This window comes from Rhinoderma darwinii, chromosome 6 (assembly GCF_050947455.1).
Source record: "Rhinoderma darwinii isolate aRhiDar2 chromosome 6, aRhiDar2.hap1, whole genome shotgun sequence".
In the NCBI taxonomy this organism is placed as follows: domain Eukaryota; kingdom Metazoa; phylum Chordata; class Amphibia; order Anura; family Rhinodermatidae; genus Rhinoderma; species Rhinoderma darwinii.
The window spans coordinates 119,048,238-119,067,124 of record NC_134692.1 but is presented as its reverse complement, the minus strand read 5'-3'; the positions used below and the strand labels follow the sequence as shown (position 1 = coordinate 119,067,124).

Genomic DNA, 18,887 nt, shown 5'->3' with positions numbered 1-18,887 from the left:
CTGTGACGTATCTTGTCAGCCTGGAGACGGGCTTGGGTCTGCTGGGGAGTCTCGCTACTCATCTGTCTCGCTCAGACTGCGGTTGTTCCTCAGTCTGTGGCGGAGTTTCAGCACCTCGCTGTTGGCTGTGACGTATCTTGTCAGCCTGGAGACGGGCTTGTGTCTGCTGGGGAGTCTCGCTACTCGTCTGTCTCGCTGAGACTGCGGTTGTTCCTCAGTCTGTAGCGGAGTTTCAGTAGCTCGCTGTTGGCTGTGACGTATCTTGTCAGCCTGGAGACGGGCTTGGGTCTGCTGGGGAGTCTCGCTACTCATCTGTCTCGCTCAGACTGCGGTTGTTCCTCAGTCTGTGGCGGAGTTTCAGCACCTCGCTGTTGGCTGTGACGTGTCTTGTCAGCCTGGAGACGGGTTTGGGACTTTTGAGAGGTTTCAGCAGCTCGGGCAGCAGCCATGCGCTTTACTGCAGGAGTCATTTGTCCAAGTGCAGGGTTCCTTTTTGAAGGCATGACTGGTCTGAAAGGGGCTCAATTTATGAGAATGCTGAAATCCAGTATAAGTACAGTGTAGTATAGGTACAGTCTTTTCACGGCGAGTAAAGAAAGATATCTGGATTGGTATGGAAACCCGACGTAAAACAAAAATGACTAGGTTGTTATAGGAACCTGGTGTAAAACTGTGTGTATGTCAGTGAGGTTAAGAATGAAGGACCTGCGAGCTTCTATTGGCTAATACGAGTCATCTGATGTGATATGGAGGCGGACCCGTGATTCGGAAGCCAGTGGTGCCATATTTGCTTTTGTATTTAAACCCTTTAGGACACAGCCTCTTTTGCCCTTGTGGCACAGCTGATTTTTTCAAATCGGACATGTATCACTTTATGTGGTAATAACTCCGGAATGCTTTTACCTATCCAAGCGATTCTGAGATTGTTTTCTCGTGACATATTGTACTTTATGATAGTGGAAAAATTTGGTCGATATATCTAATATTTATTCGTGAAAAACACCAAAATTTAGAGAAAATGTGCAAAAATTAGCATTTTTCTAAATTTAAATGTATCTGCTTGTAAAACAGATAATAATACCACACACAATAGTCACTAGTTAACATTTCCCATATGTCTACTTTATGTTTGCATCGTTTTTTGAACGTCCTTTTATTTTTCTAGGACATTACAAGGCTTAGAACTTTAGCAGCAGTTTCTCACATTTTCAAGAAAATTTCAAAAGGCAATTTTTACAGGTACCAGTTTAGATGTGAAGTGGTTTTGAGGGCCTTATATATTAGAATCCCCCAATAAATCACCCCATTTTAAAAACTGCACCCCTCAAAGTATTCAAAACAGCATTCAGAAAGTTTCTTAACCCTTTAGGCGTTTCACAGGAAATAAAGCAAAGTAGAGGGGAAAATTTACAAATGTCATTTTTTTTTTGCCGAAATTCATTTGTAATAAAAAAAAAATCTGTAACACAGAAGGTTTTACCAGAGAAATACAACTCAATATTTATTGCCCAGATTCTGAAGTTTTTAGAAATATCCCACATGTGGCCCTAGTGTGCTAATGGACTGAAACACAGGGCTCAGAAGCAAAGGAGCACCTAGTGGATTTTGGGGTCTGCTTTTTTTTTAGATTATATTTTAGGCACCATGTCAGAGTTGAAGAGGTCTTATGGTGTCAAAACAGTGGAAACTCCCCAAAAGTGACCCCATTTTGGAAACTATGCCCCTCAAGGAATTTATCTAGGGGTATCGTTAGCATTTTGACCCAACAGGTATTTTGCTATATTCATTGGAGTTAGTCTGTGAAAATGAAAATCTACTTTTTTTCTGAAAAAACATAGAAATTTGTAATATTTACAAGGAATAAACAAGAAAATGCACCCCAACATTTGTAAAGCATCTTAATTTTTCTAGGGGTATAGTGAGCATTTATACCACACAAGTTTTTTTGCAGAATTTAGTAGAATTAGGCCGTGAAAATAAATATCAACATTTTTGTCCACTAAAATGTTGATTTTTTTTTCATTTTCACAAGGGATAAAGGAGAAAAAGTCACCCTAAATTTGTAACGCAATCTCTCCCGAGTATGACAATACCCCACATGTGGTAGTAATTGATTTTTTAAATAGAATTGAATTAACCTTTGCAGGACTGATCCTTTTTTGCTTTTCCATTTTAGTTTTTAACTCCCCGCCTTCCAAACACCATAACTTTTTTCGTTTTCCATCAATAGAGCGGTGTGAGGGCTTATTTTTTGTGGGAAGGGTTGTAGTTTCTATTAACACCATTTAAAGTACCATATAATGTACTGGGAAACCGAAAATAAAATTCTTTGTGATTCCTCCATTGCTTTTTGGGTTTCGTTTTTACCGCTTTCACCGCGCTGTAAAAATGACAACTTAACTTTATTCTGCGGGTCAATACGATTACGGTGATACCAAATAGATATATTTTACTACTTCTACAAAGAAAAAACTATTTGTTGAAAAAAAAATTTGTTTTATATCAACACATTCTGAGAGCCATAACATTTTTATTTTTTGGTCGATTGAGCGGTGTGAGGGCTTATTTTTGGCAGGACGAGCTGTAGTTTTTATTGGTAAAATTTTTTGGTACATGCAACGTTTTGATCACTTTTTATTAAATTTTATTTAGAGCTTTGGTGACCAAAAAAAAGTGATTTTTGCGTTTTATATTCTTTATTTCTTACGGCGTTCATTATGTGCTAATAATTACAGTTTTAATTTATTCTGCGGGTCGGTACGATTATGGCGATACCATATGTATATAGTTTTTTTATGTTTTGCAGCGTTTGACAATAAAATCACTTGTTTATAAAATTATTTATTTTCTGTGTCACCATATTCTGAGAGCCGTAACTTTTTTATTTTTCAGTCAAAAAAGCGGTGTAAGGGCTTGTTTTTTGCGGGACAGGTTGTAGTTTTTATTGGTACTATTTTCGGGTACATGTGACTTTTTGATCAATATTTTTATTCAATATTTTGGGAGGGGTGGTGACCAAAAAATTGTGATTCTGGCATTGTTTTTAGTTTGGTTTTTTTGCGGCGTCCGCCCTGTGGGAAAAATAACATTATATTTTTATAGATTGGGTCGTTACGAACGCGGTGATACCAAATATGTGTACTGTTTTTTAACGGTTTCATTTTTTTCCTATAATAAGAGACTTATAGGAAAAAAAAATCTTTTATTTTTACGCTTTTGCAAAACATTTTTATTAACTTTTTTTTACTTTTTTCTTTACTTTTTTCACTTTCGCTGCTAGAATACATTACACTACCTAGGTATTATAACAGTCAGTGTGACGTCACAGTCACTCCGACAGTAAGTCTACGAGGACTAGCCAGAGGCTGGTCCTCATAGGCTTCCGTACATGGCAGACCCGGAGGTCATTGTCTGGCCTCCGGGTGCCCTAACAAGCATCAGCAGCCCCCACAATTGCATGGGGGCTGCTGATGTGCTACAAACCCCGTAAATGCGGCGATCACCATCGAGCCCCGCATTTAAGGGGTTAATTGCCAAAATCAGCGGCGATGAGCCGCTGATCGGCAACAGTGGAGTGTCAGCTGTCGGGGACAGCTGACCTCCCGATTCCCGATGCACACTGTCACAGACACTGTCACCGACAGTGTGCATCAGGAACGACACAGTGACTTCCTGTCACTCTGACAGGAAGTCTATCAGGAGGCTGGTCCTTATAGGCTTCCGTACATGGCAGACACGGAGGCCATTACTTGGCCTCCGGTCGCCATGCTAGCCATCTGCAAACCTCACGATTTCATTGTTTCATTGTGAAGTCTGCTGATGTGCTAGAAGCCGCTAAAATGCGGCGATTGCAATTGATCGCCGCATTTAAGGGGTTAATTTCCGAAATCAGCGAAAATTAGCCGCTTATCGGCAACAGTGGAGTGTCAGCTGTCAGGGACAGCTCACCTCCCAGTTCCTGGTGCACACTGTCGCCGACAGTGTGCACCGGGAACCTCGAAGTAACTGCACGTCATGGTGCGCCTAGGGATTAAATTTTTTGTGAATATGTTGAGAACGGTAGGTCCTTGACAGCTAAAACCCGGTCTAAAACCTTTGGAAGCGCATGATATACTTATGTGCCAATTGTGGTGCAGATTGGTCCAGTTGCTTAGCATAAAGAACATACAAAAGACATATAGATAGATAGATAGATAGATAGATAGATAGATAGATAGATAGATAGATAGATAGATAGATAGATAGATAGATAGATAGATAGATAGATAGATAGATAGATAGATAGATAGATAGATAGATAGATAGAGGTGAGATCTGGGAGTTAAACGTTTGTCCATCCAACAGCTATCATGTTAAAACCACTGACTTGGTCTCCAAGATAGTTTGTCCCCCCTCTACCTTGAAGACATTTTGTACTACAATGTTCATTCATTAGTAAAGGACAAATAGTAGTGCCAGGACACTAACAACATATATATGGATCTATCCTTTCCATTGAGCCCTTCATACAGAATTACCCATAAATATGTGCAAACCACATAGTAGTGTCTGCAGTAGTTATTGCTACACCCATGCCCAAAGCCCCACAGTGCCCCTGTAATATAACATTTTTATCTCCTCCATTCTACTGCTCTTCTCTCTACGCCACCATCAGTGACATACATTTAAGCAGAAAATCAGTAGCTCCGCATATCTACAGTCAGATGTCAAATCTGGAGCTTTCCATTGGGTGAAGGCAATCTATGATTGATTTATTTTATTAGGACAGATATGCTGCAGTTGGGGACAGTGCCGAGCATTGGGGACTATCTTGATTGGAATTCATTTGAGAGCCAGATATCAAACAAAAAATGGCCACAAGCTGCATGGGGCTCCTAAGTCACGCTTATATTATTATTTTTTGTTTTAGGGCTTTTAATATAGACCCAAACATTTATGACTACAGCTGTTCTCCAGATGTATGACCATCTTCTAAACAGACATAGTTAATGTTACCCTCTTATCTGTACAGAAGTTCATTCAGATCATAAATAATTAAAATTTACAGGGGTCTGACACGGTTCGTGCGCATTTTCAGGCATGATTGAAAAATAATGCAATATAGCAATGGAAGGGTCACTGCTGACAACAGTATACTGTTTTATAAAGACCACAGTATATACTATATCTTATTAACCCTTCTTACTAGCATCATGCTCATCAGCGTTCATCATGTAACAGAGACAATGGCTTTACATTCCACACCTATTCATACCTGTGCAAGGGCTGTGACTACAGCTATATATATATATATATATATATATATATATATATATATATATATATATATGAAATCTACTGGGACCGCACATGTATTTTGGATTGTCATCTGGCTAGATATGCAAACCCCTAGACTGCCATAAGACATTGGACATTTGTTGGTGCATCCCAGTCGTCTATCAGACATGGTGCTATTGAAAAAAACTGGTTGGATTTAGTTGAACGCCCAAAAATGGGTATAAGCATTGTCTTGACGCCACTTATCTCAGCTCTTCTCCACAGAATTTTAATGAATGTTGAACCGGACAACCATATACCGGTATGTCTATTGGCAACTGTATGAGCTATCTGCAGACGATTATAGAATGTCTTTGCCCAGTCCAAGATCATCTTGTTAATATTTCAAAGCAGTATAGGGAATAGTATTTTCAGTGGTTTGTTAGTATATTATCAGTTGGTAAAAGATGTTTTTGAAACTTTAAGTTTCATTTCATGCCATAAGCAATTTCATGAAATTATTTATTGCAATTGAACCTCAAACTCTGAGCCACTATAAAAATGAGGCAATTACAAAATGAGCCATTCCCTAATATAATGTTAGCAAATTTACTGCCTTTACTAGCTAGTATTTTTATTTACTTCTTTACCGGTAGATGACATTAAAAAAATATAGACACCATTTGCTAAAGACTGTATTCGGTGAATAGACTGCTCAGAGGGGTGGTCATCAGGGCTGGACTGACCATTTTGCATTAGAGCAGTGCTCGAGGGCCTGTGGCCAGTAGGGGTCCACAGTGTCTGATTCAGATGCCTTGAAGTTTAAGTGCAGGTTCTGCTTAAAAACAACCACCCAAAATTGCATTGAAAAATTGTCTTCTAGAGTGTTGGTTCTCTCAAAGAACATGGGCAGTATGTATAGTATATGATGGAACTCAAAATCTGGTCTGGACAAAGGGGTAGCCCGCTAAAAAAAAAATGGTCTTTCGAGGAGGTTTTACTGTAATTGCTGCTCAAAGGCATTGTGGTTATCAGGCTCAAGTCTACTATAATTCTGCTGGTTGCTAAGGGGCCTATGACCATTATTGCCCATTGGCCCAGACCACTCTCAGATCCGCACATCTAAGCATCTTTGCTCAGAGCTAACTCATTTGCTGCAATTTGCTAAAGTAATTTGATACTATCATTTGGGGTTTAGCTTCACTTTAAATTTATGTCCATCTTCGCAACCATTTTTTTTTTTATTGCTCCAATGCATTTAAAATGAAAAATAAAAACAACTTTGCAAATTGTCCTGGTTAAAATTTTTCCATCAATTTGTGTCTACAGCTTCTATAGAGTGCTATGCGTTTCCATGGTAACAGACAACAAATCCTGTGTAGTCTGATCCTGCAGGCATACATCCTTCCATTTGTATCTCACTTTTTGTTACCAAGTTACATAGTTACATAGTTACATAGTTACATAGTTACATAGTTAGTACGGCTGAAAAAAGACACATGTCCATCAAGTTCAACCAAGGGACGGGAAAAGGGAAGGAAAAATTTCTACACATAGGAGCTAATATTTTTTTGTTCTAGGAAATTATCTAACCCTTTTTTAAAGCCATCTACTGTCCCTGCTGTGACCAGCTCCTGCGGTAGGCTATTCCATAAATTCACAGTTCTCACTGTAAAGAAGCCTTGTCGCCTCTGCAGCTTGAACCTTTTTTTCTCCAGACGGAGGGAGTGCCCCCTTGTTTTTTGAGGGGGTTTTACAAGGAACAGGATTTCACCATATTTTTTGTATGTGCCATTAATATATTTATATAAGTTAATCATGTCCCCCCTTAGTCTTCTTTTTTCAAGGCTAAATAGGTTTAATTCTTTCAATCTTTCCTCATAACTTAGATTCTCCATGCCCCTTATTAGCTTCGTTGCTCTTCTTTGTATTTTTTCCAACTCCAGGGCATCCTTTCTATGAACTGGAGCCCAGAACTGAACTGCATATTCTAGATGATGCCTCACTAATGCTTTGTAAAGTGGCATTATTACATCCCTGTCCCGCGAGTCCATGCCTCTTTTAATACACGACAATATCCTGCTGGCCTTTGAAGCAGCTGATTGACACTGCATGCTGTTATTGAGTTTATGATTTACAAGTACACCCAGATCCTTCTCAACAAGTGAATCCGCCAGTGTAGCGCCCCCTAGGACATATGATGCATGCAGGTTGTTGGTACCCAGATGCATAACTTTACATTTATCTACATTAAACTTCATCTGCCAAGTGGACGCCCAAACACTTAGTTTGTTTAAATCTGCCTGTAATTCATGAACATCTTCCATAGTCTGAACTATATTACATAGCTTGGTGTCATCTGCAAAAATAGAAATAGTGCTATTAATCCCTTCCTCTATATCATTAATAAATAAGTTGAATAATAGTGGTCCCAGCACTGAACCCTGGGGTACACCACTTATAACCGGGGACCATTCAGAGAAGGAATCATTGACCACAACCTTCTGGATACGGTCCTTGAGCCAATTCTCAATCCAATTACAAACTATATTTTCTAAACCTATAGTCCGTAATTTACCCATTAGGCGTCTATGGGGGACAGTGTCAAATGCCTTTGCAAAGTCCAAAAACACTAAATCCACAGCGGCCCCTCTGTCTAGACTTCTGCTCACCTCTTCATAAAAACAGATTAGGTTAGTTTGACAACTTCTGTCCTTAGTAAAACCGTGCTGGCTGTCACTTATAATGCTATTTATTGTCACATAATCCTGTATATAGTCCCTCAATAGCCCCTCAAACATTTTCCCCACGATGGATGTTAAGCTTACTGGTCTATAATTACCCGGGGAAGACCTAGAGCCCTTTTTGAAAATAGGCACCACATTTGCCCTGCGCCAGTCCCTTGGCACTATACCAGTCACTAGAGATTCTCTGAATATTATGAAAAGGGGGACAGAAATAACTGAACTAAGCTCTTTAAGAATTCTAGGGTGTAACCCATCTGGTCCCGGAGCCTTGTGCACATTTATTTTATTTAATTTAGCTTGGACCATCTCTACATTCATCCAATTCAGTATATCAACTGATATATTAACAGCACTGGCACCGGCTACATCAGCTGCTCTTTCTTCTGTTGTATATACAGAGCTAAAGAACCCATTTAGTAACTCTGCCTTCTCTTGATCCCCTGTGATCAACTCCCCATTACCATTATCTAGGGGTCCTACATGTTCAGACCTGGGCTTTTTTGCATTTATATGCTTGAAGAATTTTTTAGGATTTGTTTTACTATCCTTGGCCACCTGCCTTTCATTTTGTATTTTTGCTAATTTTATTACATTTTTACAGATTTTATTAAGCTCTTTATATTTTACAAAGGCTACAGCTGTACCCTCAGATTTGTATTTTTTAAATGCCCTTTTTTTGTCATGTATTGCCCCTTTCACAGAAGGTGTAAGCCATGTGGGGTTTAATTTGAGTCGTTTATACTTATTACCTGTAGGAATAAATTTTGCACTATAATAACTCAAAGTAGATTTGAAAATCTCCCATTTATCATTTGTTCCATTATTTGACATTAGTTCTTCCCAGTCCATATCCTGAATTGCAGCCCTCATCCTGGGGAAATTGGCTTTCTTAAAATTAAATGTTTTTGCCCTCCCAGCCTGCGTTTGTTTTTTACAGTATAGGTAAAATGTAACTATATTATGATCATTGTTACCGAGGTTTTCACGAACATTGACATTCCCAACAAGATCTGCATTATTAGAAATGACCAGATCCAACAGAGCTTCACCTCTAGTCGTGTCTTCCACAAACTGGCCCATAAAATTTTCCTGCAACAGGTTGAGGAAATGTCTCCCCTTTGCAGTTGAAGCCGAACCATGACACCAATTAATATCCCGGAAATTAAAATCTCCCATTATCACTACAGTACCCGCCTGTGCAGCCCGCTCCATCTGTTTATATATCTGACCTTCCATCTCCTCAGTTATATTGGGGGGTCTATAGATTACACCAAAAGTAATTTTTTCAGTATTTACCTCCCTTTCTAGTTCCACCCACAAGGTTTCAACCTCCTCACAGTCTTCACCCACTATTGTCTCTTTCACACTCGCCTTCATATCACTTCTCACATACAGACATACACCACCACCTTTCCTATTTGTCCTGTCTTTACGAAAAAGTGTAAAACCCTGTAGATTTACAGCCCAGTCATGTGAAGAGTCCAGCCATGTTTCAGCAACACCAACTATATCTATATTTTCTTCCAGTATCAAGGCCTCCAGCTCCCCCATTTTGCTTGCTAGACTTCTGGCATTTGTGAACATACACTTTAACTTGCCTGTCAGTTTTTCACTTTTATTATCAGAAATGTGATTTGACATTAATCGGTCCTTTTTATTTACACTGATGTTTTGTAACGAAAGGATCTCCTTATCTTGTTGTCTAGTCCTCTCCCCACATTCTGTTTCTCCCCCCACCAATATAGTCTGACCCCTCTCTAACCTGGCTACCCCTTTTTTTTCTACATTGACCTCCCTCCTCAGCCCTAGTTTAAATACTCCGCCACCCCAGCTAGAATTCTCTCCCCCAGCACAGCGGACCCCCTTCCATTTAGGTGCAAATCATCTGCAGAATACAGTTTGTACCCCAATGAAAAGTCAGCCCAGTGCTCTAGGAACCCAAATCCTTCTCCTCTACACCAAGACTTCAGCCATGCATTTAACTCCCTAAGCTCCCGCTGTCTTTCCTGTGATGCGCATGGCACAGGCAGTATTCCTGAGAATACAACCTTGGAGGTCCTTCCCTTCAGCTTGTAGCCTAGTTCTTTAAAATTATTCTTAAGGCTCCTCCACCTACCATTTATTCTGTCGTTGGTACCGACATGGACCACGACAGCTGGATCATCACCAGCCCCTCCCAGCAATTTGTCCACCCGTTCCACCACATGCCGAACCCTGGCACCAGGGAGACAGCAAACCATTCGGTTGAGGCGGTCTTGGCGACAAATTATTCTATCCGTCTTCCTGATTATAGAATCCCCTACAACTATCAATTGTCTTGGCTTACCTGCATTACCATCCCGCCGACTACTAGCTGGGCTGTTCTCCCGGCTGTTAGGGAGATCAGTATCCACTAGGGCTGCCTTTTCTGAGACTGACACCCTCGCATCATCACCCAACCTGGCAATTTTGCTTGGAATGCCAGAAACCGGATCGGTCTTCCTTGTCTTTGACCCCTTTCTACTGCCCCTAACTACATTAACCCAGCTACTTACCTGATCCTGCTCACCCATGTCTTCACCCTCCAGTTCTAACCCACTAACTGCATGCTCTGTGAGCAGCAAGTGTATGTTATTAAGACATAAGGGACAAAGAGAAAGTGTATAACGGCAGGATCAGACTACACAGGGTTTGGTTATTGTCTGTTACCATGGAAACGCATAGGTCTGCAAAAGAAGCTGTAGACACTAAACGGTAGGAGATTTTTAATGAAGACTATTTATAACGTTGCTTCCTTTTTCATTTTAGATGCATCGAAACTCGAATTGCAAGTTCCATAAAAGCTTATTAAAATCATCTTGTCTACCTGAAGGCTCAAATTTGTTAAAACCAGTTTATCTTTACAACATAACTGATTTACATGACGTCCCCCCTCCCCCAGTAAGGAAACATCTGTGTTAGTTTATCATCAATAAATCTTAATGCAGAAAATGTCTCTTGTCAACCTAATACCAAGTCATGCAGTCTACACAAATGTGATCAATGCACATAGAAAGAAATCCCCCCTCGGTGAGCGTTCAGTAACCCTTTCCACACAATGCAGAAGAAGGTTACATTTTCATTGCCATATCATTGGTAGATGGCAGGAATCTACTTATCTACCAGGCTGTCTCCCCCTTCTGCATTGTGTGTATGAGGGCGATATTCTATAATATCCCAACCTTCAGTTTTTGTAATCCTGTTATTGTGGAGGGTGACATTATGTGTCAGTGCCAATGCAATCTGTATCTGAGGGCGGATGCTTGACACTTCCCTATTAGCATATTTCATCTAAAGGTTACTTATTTGCATATCTCCCATCAGATCCCTGGAATTTAGAACTGTGAGTTTTTTTTATTCATTATCCTTACAAAATCTATTAATAGAGTAATATTAATTTGTCATAACCAGACTTGTGGTGTGCCGGTGTCTACACTAGAGTTTAGTAAAGGACAGTATTCATTATATCACAGTTTAATGGGTCTCATTTGCTCTTTTTGAGAATTATTATTCTAATTTATTATTAAAAGCAACAGAAATATCTGTTTTGTTGCATAAGGCATAAGGAGAGAAAATGACCAAGATAAATACAATGGAGAACCCATTCACCTTATAATAGAACTGCTATATTATACTCAAGGATGGCTTTAAAGAAGTTGTACAAGACTAGAAAAAAATGGGGATTCTTGTTTTAAAGAAACAGTGCCACTTTTGTCCATAGGATGCTTCTGGTATTGCAGCTGCAATACCAGACACAGTCCATGAATAAGTGTGGCGCTGACTCTGGAATTGAAGCAGACATTATTTTATCATCTCATAAAACCCCTTTAACTTAAATTATAACATGCAAAGCTTATGTATTATTGGGCCTTGTTCACATATGGACATGGTCTTGTAATAGTTGGCATGCCCTAAATATTCATCTCCATGTGCCATAGGTGTTGCCATACAGTATTATGGGAATAAGGTCAAGATCATTTAAGGTTACTAAAGAATATAATAATTCATGGTATATTAGATGATTGTTATATCTGAAAGGTATACCAAAAAAACATAAAAAAATCTACATTATTATATTAATGTAGGCAACATCTGTTAATGTAGTTTGTACAAATAGAAATATACCCTGAATTTTTATAGGTGTTACCTTTTATACCTAGCTCAGAATTATCAAAGGTTGGGGGGTTGTTTTGTGTTACGTTGACATTAAAGACTACGTACACCTTCGAAAGCGATTATTATCAATATTTTATATATATATATATATATATATATATATATATATATATATATATATATATATATATATATATATATATATAATGTGTGTTTAGTGCAACTTTGTAATTACATTTTATAAAAAATTATTTTTACTTTTTGAGATACAGCTGCTTTGTATTCAGATACAGAGCAGCTGTATCTTGTGCTGAATCATGTATCCGTCAGGTCATCGGGACTGATGGGTTCAGTGTCAGCGGGTCCTGTGTGTCTCTGACATGCAGGATCCACCTGTAATCTATCACATCTAAGTTCACAACTTAGATGTGATCAATTACAGGTGGATCAGGAACTGCTGACACCGAACCCTTCAGTCCCGCTAAACTGATGGATTCAGGTCTCAGTTATAGATACAGCTGCTTTGTATAAAGGATACAAAGCAGCTGTATATCAAAAATTGGAAATAATCTTTAATAAAATGTAATTACAAGGTTGCACCAAACACACTGAAAAATCACTTTCGAAGGTGTTCATAGCTTTTAAGCTCTTAGTCAGTTTTACTGCGTTGTGTTTATGATGTTGGTAGGTCTATTTTTTTGGAACTAGTCTTCTTGCCATGGTAGAAGTGATAGTAGACATTTGGGAAAACTTATCTCGCGATTGGTAGAGGTCCAATCTGTGAGATCCCCAGTGATCAGACAGAAACTTATCACCAGCAAGTTGTATAACTTTTAATTTACAAAGTAGTTAAGCTTTATGTACAAAAAAAACAGAAAACCGGTTTAACCCCTTCCCGACCACCACACGTAGATTAACGGGCTGCAGGCAGCACTGGTCCTTGTGCTTGCAGCCCGCTAATGTACATGTGCTCCTAACAGAGCACACAGGCAACCGCCGCATTTAAGTTGTTATAACAATATCGGCACCCCGCTACGCGATTGCGGGGAGATTGTTGCTATGGCAACCGGAAGCCGAACAAGGGCTTACGATCTGCCATCTATGGAAGGCGATTAGGTCCTGCCTCTGGCAGGACCTAATATGCCGCCTGTCAGTGTGAAACTGACAGGTATAATACCCTGCAATACATAAGTATTGCAGGGTATTATAGCAGGGATTCAACAATTGGATCTTCAAGTCCCTAGTAGGACTAAAAAAAAAAAAGTTCAAAAAAGTTCAAAAAAAATGTACAAAAGTTAAAAAGTCAAATTTCAAAATAATAAAATTAAAAATAGTCTTTTTTCCCTTATAAAGTCCTTTATTATTAGAAAATTTAAAAAAATAAAATAAACTATGCATAATTGGTATCTCCGTGTCCGTAACAGCCTGAACTATGAAAATATAATGTAATTTATCCCGCATGGTGACTGCCATAAAAAAAATAATTTAAAAACTATACCAGAATCGCTATTTTTAGTCACTTCAGCTCCCAAAAAATTTAATAAATAGGGATCAAAAAGTCGCATGTACTCAAAAATGGTACCAATAAAAACTACAGTTTGTTCCGCAAAAAAACAAGCCTTCACACAACTTTCTTGATGGAAAAATAAAAAAGATGTGGCTCTTAGAATATGGCGACACAAAAACAAAATATTTTTTTTAAAACCGTGATTTTATCGTGCAAACATCATAAAACATAAAAAACCTATGTACATATGGTATCGCCATAATCACATCGACCCACAGAATAAATTAAATGTGTAATTTATAGCGCACGGTGAACGACCGCAAAAAAAAAAAGAATAAAAAACAATAGAGGTTTTCACTGCCTAATTACACTAAATTCAGCAAAAAAACCTATGGGATCAAAATGCTCACTATACCCATAGATAAATTATTTTTAGGGCTGTAATTTCCCAAATGGGGTCACTTCTGGGGGTGTCCACTGATTTGGTCCCACAGGCGCTTTGCAAATGCGACATGACACCCGAAAACCAATCCTGCAAACTTGAGCTCCAAAAGCCAAATAACGCTCCTTCCCTTCTGAGCCCTGCCGTCCAAACAGCTGTTTATTACCACATATGGGGTATTACCGTAATTAGAAGAAATTGCTTTAAAAATCTTGGGGTGCTTTTTCTTTTTTATTCCTTGTAAAAATTTATAATCTAAGTTTTATTGGAAAAAATTTAGATTTTAATTTTTACGGACGAATTCCACTAAATTCAGCAAAAAACCTGTGGGGTTAAAATGCTCACTATACCCCTTGATAAATTCCTTGAGAGGTGTAGTTTGCCAAATGGTGTATTTTTGAGGGTGTTTCCATTATTTGGGCCCCACAAGACCTTTTCTAATAAAAAGAATGCCACAAAATCCACAAGGTGCTCCTTTGCTTCTGAGGCCTGTGCTTCAGTCCATTAGCACACTAGGGCCACATGTGGGATATTTCTAAAAACTGCAGAATCTGGGCAATAAATATTGAGTTGCATTTCTCTGGTAAAACCTTTTGTGTTACAGAAAAAAAATGGATTTTCTAACAAAAAAAATTAATTTGTAAATTTCACAGCTGCTTTGCATTAATTCCTGTGAAACACCTAAAGGGTTAAGAAACTTTCTAAATGCTGTTTTGAAAACTTTGAGGGGTGCAGTTTTTAAAATTGGGTGACTTATGGGGGTTTCTAATATATAAGGCCCTCAAAGCCACTTCAGAACTGAACTGGTACCTATAAAAATCGGTTTTGGAAATTTTCTTGAAAATTTGAGAAATTGCTGCTAAAGTTCTAAGCCTTGTAACGTCCTAGAAAAAAAAGGGATGTTCAAAAAACGATGCCAACATAAAGTAGACATATGGGAAATGTTAATTAGTAACTATTTTGTGTGGTATTGCTACCTGTTTTACAAGCAAATACATTTAAATTTAGAAAACTGCAAATTTTTGCACATTTTCTCTAAACTTTGGTGTTCTTCACAAACAAATACTGAATTTATTGATCAAATTTTTCCACTAACATAAAGTACAATATGTCATGAGAAAAAAAAATCTCAGAATCACTTGGATAGGTAAAAGCATTCCCAAGTTATTACCACATAAAGTGACTCATGTCAGATTTGAAAAATTCGGCTGCGTCCACAAGGCCAAAACAGGCTCAGTTCTAAAGGGGTAAATCTCCTGAATATGTCTGAATCCTTTTAAATTCCCTCACCATGTAATACCCCAGCATTACTTTCCATTTTCAAATTAGAATTGTACTACTAATCTAAATGATTTCCTTATGTTTTCCAGTCCAACAGTGATTTTTTTTTTCTTATTGCTCATCCTTGTGCTATTGGCATCTTTTTACCTTGTTGAACCTTTATAATTTCTGACTTGTCACTTTCTACAGGATCCTGAATTTCAATTAGAAATAATGTCAATCCAGCTTATTCTTTGTAATTAACAGATTATAGTGATCACAAACATGCAGAAGATAAATATTATTTCCAAATATATTAGTGTACTTTACTTCTCATATATAATTATTTTATTAACCATAAATCATCCCAACGTCATTGGGAGGGGTCACCATTTCACAGTTTTTGTGCAATTGTCAGGGTAGCCTGGGTTTGGGAGAGTTAAAGGTACTCTAAGAATCCAGCCTCGAAGTCCAAATCAGGATATCAATGCATCGGAGAAAAGACACAGACACAGACAAGTGCTTCAGTATCTCATGTGGCCGTCTCTGTAGAATTATGCCCCGTATCATGTATCTTTATACATGTTTGCATACATCAGAAATTCATGTAAATGAATGAGACTTTGTAATACATCTTAGAGGGTGACACCTTCCTCACCTTCCAGCATCTTACAGTTGCCCTTTTCCTGCCTGCAGGCTCCACAAATATTCACAAAGCTCCTCAGTTATCAATTCATTACGTGTGATGCAATATATAGGAGACAGGTAGGAGGGGTGAGGAGGAGGATGCAGCTGCAGATTCTCACTCAATGTTCTAGTGAAACAGCAAGAAGAGGAAAGGAGAGGATAAACAGCAGGGAGCTCAGAACACAGGGGGGAAAAATCTAAATAACCCAACAAATCTGACTTCAGTACATCTAAGTTTAATTAGAGGATGCGCTTTAATAATATATGATTTATAAACATCCACACTTTATGTTTTCTAAAATGTTTCAATGCTCCTATCCAGCTTGCAGCAAGTTTTAGTAGATGCCTCCTGATAGGAGTAACAATGTGAGCAGTTCAGGACAGGGGGAACCAATGGACCACACTGGCAGGGCATGTGGTTCCTGAGTGCTGGGGGCAAGGATAGATAGATAGATAGATAGATAGATAGATAGATGATAGATAGATAGATAGATAGATAGATAGATAGATAGATAGATAGATAGATAGATAGATAGATAGATAGATAGATAGATAGATAGATAGATAGATAGACAGACAGACAGACAGACAGACAGACAGATAGATAGACAGACAGACAGACAGACAGATAGATAGATAGATAGATATTATAACAGTAAAAAATATTTACATAATTTTAAATTATCTGTTTTTCCTCTACCAGCTTTACGTTCTTGGAATGACAACAGCTGCAACCGTGAATTTCCTTTTGTCTGCAAGATCCCTTCTTTGACCCATATGTGATAACAAACGTCATGGTCTGAAAATTCGGAAGAAATTTGTACAAATGTTTACTGTGGGAAATTGCACATAATATAACATTTACTATCACTGAAAGGAAAGAAGACAATACAGAATATTTATCTATTGGTTTAAAAAAAATTCTGATCATATCACGGGATTCCCTTCAAAATGATCTCCAAATCCAATTCAAGAAAGATACTATATAACATGACTAGAATTACAAACATCCTACTATTTTATACACATTCAGTAGGTTTATTGGTAAGATTAGTAGCATTCAGGAGTGTACAAATCATATTTTTAAAAAGACAGAAACAGCTTGGGGTAATTTTGTATCAGAGATAAGGACCTGAATGTGTCTGTATGTATCAACCTGCAAGAAACATTTTGTGTGATTAAAAGGATAAACAAACAAACATTGTAATGTTTGTGAAAAAATAAAAAATACATAAATTAAAAAAAAAACCTTAATCTTAAAAAAAAAAAAAGGAGAAACAAAAGCCACACCTAGTAAAAAAATCAGACAGATATGTTTTTTGGGATCAGATACTAAAGTAGCACAGGAAAATATTATTAATTTAATTTACACAAATAAAAATGCATTAGAGCCACTGGTATTTAATTAGTTCCCCTGATATTTTGAGCAGAATGGGGATGCAAATTTTGGGAGGTATGTATATGGTGTCATTCTTGATATTTGACAATATAATTTGACATTAGTTTCCTAGATATTTTAGATTAGATCCCCGAAATTTGATATTAGATCCCCTGCTATTTGACATTAGATCCTCTGATAATTGATAATAAACATGAAGGTGGAAATAAGCTTGTCAAATGCTACTGTGGACAAGCTACCTTCAGTCCAATTTTCCTGACCTGGTAAATAACCCTTAAAGGGGTTTTCCTATGAGGGACATTTATACACAGGATATGTCAAGAATGTCAGATAGATGCGGGACCCACCTCTGGGACCTGCACCTATCTCTAGAATGCGGCCCCCTAAACCCCGTTCTACTGCTCTGTGTTGTGGCAGAAGCGTGTGATTTCTGACCATTAATTAGGAAACAGCGTAGCTCTCTGAGCTACACTGTTTCTGTAAGTCCCATAGAACTGAATAATAGTTACGGAAACAGCGTAGCTCGCATGCTACGCTTCCTCCATAACTGCCATTCACTACTATGGGACTTACGGAAACAGCGTAGCTCAGCAAGATGGGGCCCGCATCTATCTGACATTTATGACATATCCTGTGGATATGTCATAAATGTCCCTCATGGAAAAACTCCTTCAAGTCTTTAATGGCCCATCACAGAATCTCCACAATACAACTAGTGATAAGAACTAAGGCAAAATAATTTTGGTGATACTATCCAGCTTGGCAGTAGGGTGGTGGGACTGTTAAATTTCAGGTAGATACACTGCTAGGGTCAGCTACCTTTACAGGAAACAATGCAGACCTGGGCACCTGCTACTGCAAAGAAACGGGTAAGATCCTAGCAGAGGGAATAAGGACAAACTCCAAAAAAGAAGGTTTATTGAGTTTGATACTTTTGGTGCAAAATGTTTCTGTTTTTGATAAATGAAAACCTATGATAGATTGGACCCACATATCCTAATTGTAAATGAACTGTGCACGTGAGGCATGAAGCATGTACCGTACATATCATCTTAGATTTAATTGGCTAATTTCAATGCATCAATTATTGAACTTGAAGCTTTACTGCTAATAATGGACACATTCTAGGATGTGTTCTAATAATAATATGAATACCGATTACTGTAGATCTTATGGTGCCTGAATTGCATATATGTAATGGCATGTATCAATATTTACACATTGTATATATTGGAGTCTGTGCTATGTTTTCCTCAAAATTTTCAAGGTTATGTCAACCTTCACAACCAATTTTTTATTGTTCCAGACCTGCAAGTATCTCTAGAACGGGGTCCCTTAAACCCCGATCTACCGCTCTGTGTTTCGGCTGAAGTGTGTGATTTCCAACCATGAAGAAGAAAACGCCTAGTATTCCCATAGAAGAGAATGGCAGTTACGGAAGCAGCGTAGCATGCT

The 18,887-nt window shown here is 38.2% G+C and overlaps 1 protein-coding gene across 1 annotated transcript in view; it reads left to right on the top strand.

Moving 5' to 3' along the window:
* The window catches only part of CLEC19A (C-type lectin domain containing 19A), a 28,252-nt gene extending 11,116 nt beyond the window's left edge, over positions 1-17,136 (top strand). Inside the window, exon 5 of the mRNA XM_075831353.1 lies at positions 16,737-17,136. Coding sequence (XP_075687468.1) covers positions 16,737-16,816 — 80 coding nt within the window. The 3' untranslated portion in view covers positions 16,817-17,136. The remainder of the gene's footprint in view (positions 1-16,736) is intronic.
* The last annotated feature ends 1,751 nt before the right edge of the window (positions 17,137-18,887 follow it).